The sequence below is a fragment of the Sander vitreus genome, chromosome 11 (genome assembly GCF_031162955.1).
Source record: "Sander vitreus isolate 19-12246 chromosome 11, sanVit1, whole genome shotgun sequence".
In the NCBI taxonomy this organism is placed as follows: domain Eukaryota; kingdom Metazoa; phylum Chordata; class Actinopteri; order Perciformes; family Percidae; genus Sander; species Sander vitreus.
The window spans coordinates 9,849,497-9,860,019 of record NC_135865.1 but is presented as its reverse complement, the minus strand read 5'-3'; the positions used below and the strand labels follow the sequence as shown (position 1 = coordinate 9,860,019).

The window sequence follows — 10,523 nt, the reverse complement described above, 5'->3', positions numbered from 1 at the left end:
CTGACATGATGGATTGCTGAAGTCGAGCTGATTTCCTACTTGCGATCTAACAGCCAATCAGAATTGACCTTTAATTCTCCGATTAGTTGGTTTTGTGGCACACTTGTAATGCCAACTCTGAGTGTGTCTAGAGTTGAGCGCACAGAGTGAAGAGGTTGAGAGCGAGGGAGACGTGACCGGAGCGCAACAGCGCCTACCTGCAAGCAGAGAAAAACATGCAAATACATTTATTGTGGACGGAATAGGTTTTTGTTTACTCAAACTAAATTATTTTTTGCGAGCTTTAATTTCTGTTCAAAATGCAATGTAGTTCTCTGTGCTCAAAACATACAATTACTCGCTCAGGAATGAGGCACATAGCCTATATAACGCCAAATGGTATTCCCTATGATGTTAAGGCACAGCTATCCAAATATAAACTGGCGCTCCCAAAATTGTAAACGTAGTGTCTGCAACCTGCTTTTAGCCCCAAATTGATTGTCAAGTTATTTACACACACATAGCCTACATTAGAATAGTGACTTAATCACCCTGATTATTGCGTTTTAATGCTATGTTTGTTTAGGCTACTGTAGCAATATGCAAACGCAGCAGAGTTTCAAGTCAAATATTTCATTTGTGAATATGCAGTGGTGTGTGTGGCTACTCATAGCTCTTTAAGGATTTACGTTCCACTTATCTATGGTTTAATCATTGGCTTTTTCTTTGGCGGATTTTCTTTGCAACCTTTGGCACTCCTGAAAGGGAAGCTGTAACTCTAGTGGGAGGGTTTAATTCCAGGCTGCAGATCTCTCCGGACTCACTCCAGCAGGACATGTAAGTGGAAAATGTCGCGTTTTGTCTCGATCTGTACAGCTACAAACACCACATGCACATTGAATATGATTCAAACCAGACATTAACTGAGCGAGCAAACTGCTTGCACGTAGGCTATTCCAGTCAGCTGTACACATATAGGCTACAGTATTAAGGGACGCGATAGGCTCTGTCTGTATCTCTCTGTATGGGGCGGATTTTTTGTGCTGTTGGAAACATTTCTCCAAAACACACGGGGTAGCTGTCTCATGATAGTAAAGATATGCCGTGCAGCGGCTGGACACATGCTCAGGTTCAGCGATCCTATAGCCAAGAATAGCGAGCCGCCAGAGTGAAGTCCGTTTCATATTGGGGGGTCCGCCCTTCAATTTGCAACAGGTTCAAACACTGAGGGAAGATAGTGTGATCCCTGAAAAATGGTAAAAACAAATATGCAATGGCTCAGTTGTTTTGAGAAAGTAGGCTAAATATTCAAATAATACATATTTTTAAGTAAGTGAGTATAGTTGGCCTATAATGTAGATCGGAAAATTAAACACTCTAAATTACAAGCTATTATAACTTGAATCAATATATGTAGCTTAGTTGCACTGAATGTTAAGATGACAAATATGACCGCAACTATATCCAGGGTGCGATTTACGGGGTAGCTAGGGCTCCCCTAATGGGCTCCCCTGAAAACGTGATTTGTGAAAATAAAAATTAATTCATTCATGCATGACAGCGATTTAAACCTAATTCACTCATTAAAGCCTCTCCCCTGAACGCGTAGCTCCTATGGCGCCATTTTGTTGCTACCAAGCCATCACCGTTCTCTTAATACATCCATGGCCATCACCTGCCGTTAGCATTCCATTGACTGCCATTCATTTTGGCGCCCCTTTGACAGCGAATAACTTTACATCTGAAGCGTTTAAAGACTCTATTTGTCCATTGTTTATTTCTAAAGAAACACGACAATGTATAAAAGGCTCCATTACCTTGTATCTTACGTTATGGCCCCGTTTTTGTAAAAATAGGCTAACGATTGTGTCATAACCATGCGACTGTCGCATAGTAGAGGAATTACCGTATAGTACAGGAGAAGCTCGCAGGCAGTTTCGACTTACATTCACTGTTTAAGTTTAATTACTAATGTTAACTAGCATTTTAGTTAGCAATAATTAGCCTGTGCCTATGTTATCTCCTTATATATACATACGCTCTCCGTCTCTGCAAGATTCGGAATGATTGAGATTTCTCTTGGCACAGCTACCAGAAGGCTTACAACTTTCAGACAGGTTGCTCACGTCACATCTACGTCGTCTCTCTCAGTTGGAGGCTGCTCAGAAACGCTCAGCCATCACTGGAAAAGTGCTTATAATATCCTTCAGTGGTCTCCGTCCAGAGCAACGGGATCTGTTGGTCCATTTTATATATGTCTATGATGTTAACTCAAAGGTTCGTAGAAAAAATATAAACGTTGGAGCATGGACAGTTAAAGAGAGATTATCTATTGATTGATGGAATAGCTGACAGCATATATAGTATTTGCATCTTGAGCAAAGTCACACTTGGCCATTGGCTGCATCCTTTGGTGTTCTTGTTGTTTATTTTCAGGCTATAGGCAATTCCAGGTGCAACTCCCAATACACTTTAGTTTGCAGAGTAAAGCTCAAACGGAACATGTTAGAGACCGTTTCCCCTGCAGGGAGATCGCGAACTAAAACCTAAGTGTTGCTCCTACCAAAGGCCTCAGGTAATACTGTAACTACAGTCTGCACACACTGTGGACACACAGCACTTTGTTCAAATGCTAACACGCTGCTGGCTAAACAAATGGAAGCTTGGGGTGTGTTGCTTAGGCCTAATTGAACGGAGGAATTATGGTAGCCTATTCTTCGGTAGCCTGAGTAACTTTAACCGTTGTTCATGTGAAATCTCAAAGACAGCCTGATGCTTTGTTTATAGACTATTTGTGGGTGGCTGTTTGCTGTTTGACCTATCAATTCCTGGCGATAAAGTATAATAGGGTAAATCCTGTATAATGCATACACTTGTAGCTGTTATGTATCTTTGTAAGTCATTGTAAGTCGCACGACCCTCCCCCCTCCCTGGTGAAAAAAAAAGTGGGCTCCCCCAGAGACCACGGTATAGTTCGAACACTGTCTACTCCCTATACAGATGTCACAGTACCACCCATGCTGTTTGACAGGCAGGTGAGGGATAGAAGTGTTCACCTGCAACAGCAACTGTTAAAGCTAAAAGAAAAGAAAAAAACTGAAAAGAAAAACACACATTTTAGAGATTGCCCTTCTGCTGACCCTCTTATCTGTTGATAGAAATATTTTCTGTTTTTTTATGCCAGATTTTTTGCCATGGCATCTTCACTGAAGTGTCTGGTTGATGATGATAGCAGGTACCAGAAATCCTTCCAGCTTTTTCTGGAGCGCTCCTCTGAGCATCAGTGTATGCGGGACTTTATCCACAATATACTGCCAGATATACTGGCAAGGTAATCCACACACACACACACACACACACACACACACACACACACACACACACACACACACACACACACACAATTTATAAGTGAGGCCACATGACCACACAGTTGACAATATAATAAAAAACATCAGTGTACATTTGAATATTATATATTAGAATAGTTATAGTAAACTGGTTGACCAGTACGGCCAGTACAGAAAAAATCCACAATCCACAATTTAAAGGTCTAAAGTGAAATGAATGAAGAGGGCATCAGAGCTACGCAGATATAATGGCTGCTATTAGTTAAGTGACGATATATATACTGCTATATTGGCATATATGGCGGCTGATAAGTAGACAGGACAAGTAGACATTGCAGTACAAAAATACCAAAGAGATATTTGAGATCATAAGAAACATTGTCAACCTTGCATAGTCTGTGAACAAATTAAAGGGATCCTTATCAACAATGCTTGATTATGTTATGTGTGTTTATTTTATGTGAAAAAAATGTATATCATTACTAGATTACCAGAACTGTCAAACATTTGTATTGGACATAAGCCAAAATATGGTCTTAATCTTTAACCAGTCGAGTGGGGAAACAAAGAACAGATTTCAGTACAGTATACAGGACGTTAACGAGGGAGGCAGATTAGAAAAAATAAATGATTCACCAATTAACACCTGGAATGTATTAAACAGGACAGATGGAGAGAGATTGATTAACACTAAGGAGGATCATCCTCCACCTCTCATTATTTAAAAAACAGAACTCTTGGAAACTTTGGCTGACAAGTAAGTGTGCTCATTAGCAGGGAAGCAAAACATTCAATTTATTTCTACTGATTGTATCAGAAAAAGGAGTATGCACACTTCAATCTATAACACTGTCAGAAATGTGATAAAAGAAAAGGGATAAAATAAAGTGTGAAGACTTCTGTAGCACACAAGCAATTACACAACTTAACCTGTGCAAATCAACCAACATGCATTGTGTCTTAATCATTACTGCTGAAAACAGTTAGCAGCGTTAGTTGGTTACTCGAAACACCCCAAACATAATATGTGAATGTTATATATGGGTTTGATCATTCTGTTTGTTACTGTTATGCCCACAAAACCAAATAATTGACTACACAAATGTATATAGATTAACCATCTGAAACAAGGTGTGCATATGTGAATGACAATGAGTGAGTGTTTATGGAAATGTAGACCCTGTGACTGTCTAAGAAGCACACCAGGGAAGAATCTGCAGAGATATGACTCGCAAGTAAATTAAAAAAAGTGTAATAGTGTTATTAAAATTCAGACGGTGAGTGACAGAAACATGCCATAGCAAGAATCAAAGCCTCGGTATTGCTCAAGACACTATGTCAGAACATCTCACATGTGTCACAAATTGACAGGTAAAAGCCCAAAAATGTGACCCACATCCGGCAGGTTAGAGGATGTGAATTTCCAAACTTGACTGTTCTTGAAGTGCTTTTTTTGCTCTCCCCTCAGCATTGGAGATGGAAAGTCCCATTTAAATGTCGTTGGAGTTGGAAGTGGAGCGGGTAAGAAGAACACACAGTGTAGGACACTTTCACTGCTGAAGTTATGTTATGTTCTTCTATGTGACACAGTAAATAGCTGAGCGACCTCTGCGGCAGACAGCGAAGGTGAGGAGGCGTTGCTGAATCAGCCTGCTGTAACGGTTTCTATTGCTCTGCTGTCATTTATGGCTGCAGCAGTAAAAAACCTTTAGCCTTATTATCACTGCCAAGAGTTTGTATGCAGCTGTCCAGTTGTCAGATTAATCTTTAACCTTAGTCGCAGACAGTGTCCTCACTAGCCTGTGGTTTTACTGCACATTGTTTCCAGTGCTCATGATACATTAAGGTGTTCCTGAGCAAACCCACTATATGTGCCCATGAGTGCTATTACCCTTCACTTATGTCAAAGACAATTCTTTTAATTTACCTGAACTGTCATGTGAGTGTCATAATGGAGCGATGGTACAGATTCTCTAATGGACTGTGCAATCCATTAAAATGACGACAAACTCCCCCGCAAGGTATTATTCAATCTAATCAGAAAGATTCAGCTCCTGTCCAGATCAGCTTCTTTGCTTGGATTTACTTCTGTACTTGGCAACTTGTCAGCTTCAATAAGAACTAGAACAAAATCACCTGCCTGTGGCTATGTGATATTGAAAGGAATATCACAGTGATAACTCTGTGGTTTTGAGCTTTGAATCAAGGTTTTTTCAGAGATTATTGCAACATAAAATGTATAATTTCCTGCTAAACTGACAAGGGCTGTTAGCCATTTCCTGCTTAAATCTGCAGCACTAGGTATTGTTGGAAGACTATAGGTCAAATGTTATTACAAAAAATAGGTGGTTTTAAAATCAAAACTGTATTTGTGCCTGTAGGTGAGATTGACCTCGAGATGCTCGCCAAGCTCCATCTGAAGCACCCAGGGGTGACGGTGGATAACGAGGTGGTGGAGCCTAGCAGCACTCAGCTTCATAATTACAAAGGTACAGTCTTGATAGGCACACACGTATCTCACATACCACAAATTTTAACTGTATCTGTATATTCACGTGCCCCAAAATAGGCTTAAATATTTAATTTAACAGCAAATAAGGAATATACTTTTTATTTTATTTTTAATTCGGATAATACAATTTAAAGCAGCCCTAGGCTTTAACACTAACTAACACATTAGTAATACAGTTATTCATGTATTACAGTAGTAGGGAAATGGTCCTTTAACCACCAGCCCTAGATTCAAGCCCTCATGTCAGCAAGTATACACCTTGAACACACTGAATCCCCATCAGCTCATGGTCTGCTGCTCTCTGACCAGTAGTTTCACATACTTTGTAGCACTGCTACTAATTATTCACACATCCACATATAGTCAAAGAACTATCATAATAAAAGTTGTAGGTAAAGTGGTGATCCTGAGGTTCCTCATTTTTATCATCTGTTATGCACTGTGTGCTTATTACAGTATGTGCTCACACTGTTTTTGCAGTTTGAGTTTCTGAATTATTTCCAAAAATGTGTTGATAGTTAGTGTAGACACTACAACATCATGTTCATTTCAGTGTTAACATTACTGTATAATACAGTGAATTTTAAGTACAGTAATAATGAGTGCTTTCTGAGTTATATTAGTTATTTTATACTTCCCCTGTTATATATTTATCATTCACACAAAGCAAAATGGAGTAACAATACATATTGGGATTTTTGACATTGTAATGTCGCAATTACATTCCATAACTCTGTTTTGTGTCTGTTGATGCAGTTTTGGTGTCACAGAAACCAGGTTTAGATTACATCAAATTCACCTGGAACAAGATGACTGCCACTGAGTTTCAGGAGCACTGGCGAGTGAAAAAGATGACTAAGAAGGCTGACTTCATTCACATGATACAGGTTGGTTGTTGCCGACGTAGTGCTTCTGGCCCACAGACTGTATTTTTGACACATCTAGGCCATATTCATTCGGTGGCGCTCCACGGCAATTAATCCCATTAGAACATCTGTCTAGCATGGCATTATAATTAGGTGCTCCATGAATCCGGTTACCAGCTCATTATCTGCGGTGAAATCGACAGATGCTGTACTATGTGAAGGATCCTGGAGCTACCATCAGCTTCTTCCAAAGTCTCCTAGACAAGAATGGGAAGCTTCTTATCCTTCTAGTGTCTGGTAAGTGGATGGAACTAATCTTAAATTATCGCAACTTTTTTTTTTTTCTTTTCTCTGATTGCTGGGCTTCAGTACATCTAGGGATGAAAACCAGTTTAACAATGTATCTATCTAAAAATACTATTACTGTGGTTATCAGAGGTAGTGGGGAAAAAAAACAAGAGAAAACTCCCTCTGGCATTTTGGTATATACTGTACAAATGTTTAATGGAGTTGGGGGGATAGCAGTTACACTGCTATTTACTAAACATATTTTTGTCTGGTTTTACTAAGTTCATTAAAAAGTTTTATATTTATGATTGAAAAATAGTGCAACTACAAACAACACATTAATCAGTCATCATATTTCAATATTATAATGTTGGTCTGTCAGTCAGTTGGTCCAGCACTTTGGTTCAGACTGACATATATATCAACAGTTATTAGAGGAATTTCCATGACATTTTGATACGGACATTCATGGTTTATATGGGATGAATCCTACTGACTTTTGCAAACTTCTGTCTTTTTCTCTGGCACCTCTAACAGGGCAACGTTTTTACTTAACTTAACTAGGATAATATCCCAACATCCAGATGATGGTATGGATTGTACGTCAGAGGATGTATGTTAATGATGACTTGGAGTGGTCGTCAAATGTATGTTATGTTATGTATTAATTTGGTTTTCACTTCTCCTCTAGTGCCATCATGAGGTTCACATGTCCAAGACTTAAGTTCATGACCTACCTACAATAATAATTACGTTCCCATCAGTCTCAGCTGTACTTTTGTGTTTAGTGCTAATTAGCGAATGTTAGCATGCTAACACGCTTAACTAAAATGATGAACATGGTAAACATTATACCTGCCAAGGGGGAACAAAGTACATGTTCTGCATGTAAAAAGTGTAATTAATTCAAGGATACATGTAATTTAATTCAGATCAAAAGGCTCACGTATGAATCTAATATGCCTCTGCAGAGCAGTGAGTTGACAATATCACCACATAGAGGGTGAGATTTTCTCTATTCCCCAGAACTTTAATGAAGCTGCAGCAGAGCCACGGATAGCCTTAGCATAATGTGGAGCAATAGAATTGTCCATGGTTTGTGTGTGTTTTTTTGTAGTTTGGTGTTCAGACATGAAATCGTCAAAGCTGTTTTAGTTTGCCCAACATACACCAGACAACAGGGACATTTCAGCAAGTAGACAACATGTGTGCCACATTAATGTAGGAAACCCTTTTTCATCCAAACATTACCTGTGTGTTAGCACTGTCATTGTGAGTATGTAAGCACACTGATATTAGCATTTAGCTCAAAGCACCCCTCTGCCAAAGTACAGCCTCACAGAGCTGCTAGCATGCCTGTAGACTCTTAGTCTTGTTTTCTTGTCATCTATTGCAGGTGAGAGTGGTTGGGGAAGGCTGTGGCGGACCTACAGGAACCAGCTCTGTAACACAGAAATAAGTCCATGTGTGACCACTGGAGACATCAAAAGCTTCCTGGACTCCAAAGGAGTGAGCTACCAGAGCTACGAGCTGCCATCTGAAATGGATATCACCGAGTGTTTCACTGAGGGGGATGAGAAGGGAGAGCTGTTGCTTGATTTTCTCACCGAGGTGCTGGACTTCAGTAAGACCGCCTCACCTGAGCTGAAAGCTGGTGTCTTGGAGTTACTCCGGCACCCAGACTGTAGTGTGGAGTCCAACGGCAAAGTTATCTTTAACAACAACCTCGGAGTGATAGTCATAGATCAGCTTACTTAAAAACAAGTGGTTAATGCAGTGAATGTGACAATTGCAGCACATTAATAACATACTTGAATTAGTTTTAAACATGGTGATTGTTTCAAATTGTACACTTTATAATGTGCTCTATGTAATTAAAAAGTGTTAAGCCTATGTGGGAAATGCTTTGTTTTTCATGATCAGTTCTGTTTTCTAAGAACAGTTTTTTGTATTGATACCAGTATTATTTCTTAATTATGTGTCTTTGCTTGCGCAAAATGAAAATGGCTTGATTGTGATTTTCTTTTTCTTTTTTAAGGTTTAATCAACTTCAGGCATCAGCCTCAGATTCCTCATGATAGCATTTTTTATGTGCTACAGCTGCCAGTCTGCTTCCAACCCCATTACACTGTTGCTCCCATTGGATCATATTACTTTAATACTATAAAAATAAATGGAATATTAAACATTTAATTTTCCATGAAGATTGAGTTGTTACGTTTAGATGCATACTCCTGTGGGAGTGTCTGGATTTTTGAATGTTATATATTGAAATGGTTGCAGATTATATTTACACTAACAGATTACACAAATTAAAAAACAGGACCTGTTTCTGCTGGCTTTTCTATTTTGCATATAAACTGTTGTAGAATTAACATGTGACAAAGAAATATTTTTATAATTATTTAAAAGTCCCATATCCATATTTACCATTGTTAAACTTTGACTTGTTAAAATACAAAAAATTATTGTTATACAAATAAAAAATGTTCAGTCCCATGTCAATGACAAGGACTTGTATATAGGAATAGAAATATGGTGTAAACTGTACTGGACAAATTGACTGGAAAATCAAGAAATGTAACCAACCAAACAATGGAGTTTATGTAATTGATATGCTTTATTAATCAATTACTTTAGCCTACTTTCCATAGATTCTAGATCTGTGGCTTATATGCAACTGTGATAACTCTACACAACTTAAATATAGTTAGACCATCAGGAACAATGTCTCTTCAGCTTTCCAACCTGTACCAATGGTATGTACATACTGATCCATAGGTAAACACAGGCACAATGGTAGCTGTTGGCCTCACTATTCAGACAAAATAATTATCACTGATATATGAAGTATTGCCACCATCTTGAGGGCAGCTTCAGTAACTGTTTGTACAGTACAATAATGGGCAAATGAAATAAATAACTTAAAATAACAATCTGAGCCTGTCAGTGGCAAAAACAGCACTTTAAGTGGACGTACATTGGCAGTTACTATTGCCCCATTGGGTTACATTGCAATTGTCCAGTTTGTGGCTGCTGGTTACAGTGTTCTCCCTTAATGCTGGACCAATTTCAAAGATATTGTTCACATTAGTCACTTAAACACAGATGCGTGGGGTAATAGCCTCTAGGGTGAAAAATATAGAAATTCCCTTTTGAAGTCTTGACTTCCAAATTATTTTAGTAAGCTCCAGAGGTCTCCTAAATCAGTTGGAAGTGTATGACGATAAGTTGATAAAAGATACAAGGTTTTTCCACTCTCCTGAACAACATGAAAAGGTTCATGACATGATGGAGTCATCATGAAGACAACCAAATACACATTAATAAGAGGTTTCAAAATGTTCACAAAAATTATAAAATATACAGTGCAAATTATATTAGCTTACCTGTGGAGTACAATAATTCTGGTGGGTTTGATAGACAATAAATAACAAAACATTTATGCTGTGCTTGTGATCAAACTTTCTGCTTGGACTCAGATATTTCTCCTTGCACTCAGGCTGATTCTGCACGTTTGCAAATCTT

The 10,523-nt window shown here is 38.6% G+C and overlaps 1 protein-coding gene across 1 annotated transcript; it reads left to right on the top strand.

Moving 5' to 3' along the window:
• Positions 1 to 745: 745 nt before the first annotated feature.
• Positions 746 to 8,888, top strand: LOC144525081 (histamine N-methyltransferase-like). Its single transcript, XM_078261569.1, has 7 exons — positions 746 to 816; positions 3,164 to 3,310; positions 4,798 to 4,850; positions 5,711 to 5,818; positions 6,598 to 6,728; positions 6,911 to 7,004; positions 8,392 to 8,888. Exons 2-7 carry the CDS (start codon positions 3,174 to 3,176, stop codon positions 8,751 to 8,753), a joined length of 885 nt encoding a protein of 294 aa, XP_078117695.1. The 5' UTR covers positions 746 to 816; positions 3,164 to 3,173; the 3' UTR covers positions 8,754 to 8,888.
• The last annotated feature ends 1,635 nt before the right edge of the window (positions 8,889 to 10,523 follow it).

Coding starts and splice junctions, on each gene's coding strand:
- LOC144525081 (XM_078261569.1), top strand. CDS start 3,174: ATGGCATCTTCACTGAAGTGTCTGGTTGATGATGATAGCAGGTACCAG. Junction 4,851..5,710: donor TGGAGTTGGAAGTGGAGCGG/GTAAGAAGAACA, acceptor TTGTGCCTGTAG/GTGAGATTGACCTCGAGATG. Junction 7,005..8,391: donor TCTTATCCTTCTAGTGTCTG/GTAAGTGGATGG, acceptor CATCTATTGCAG/GTGAGAGTGGTTGGGGAAGG.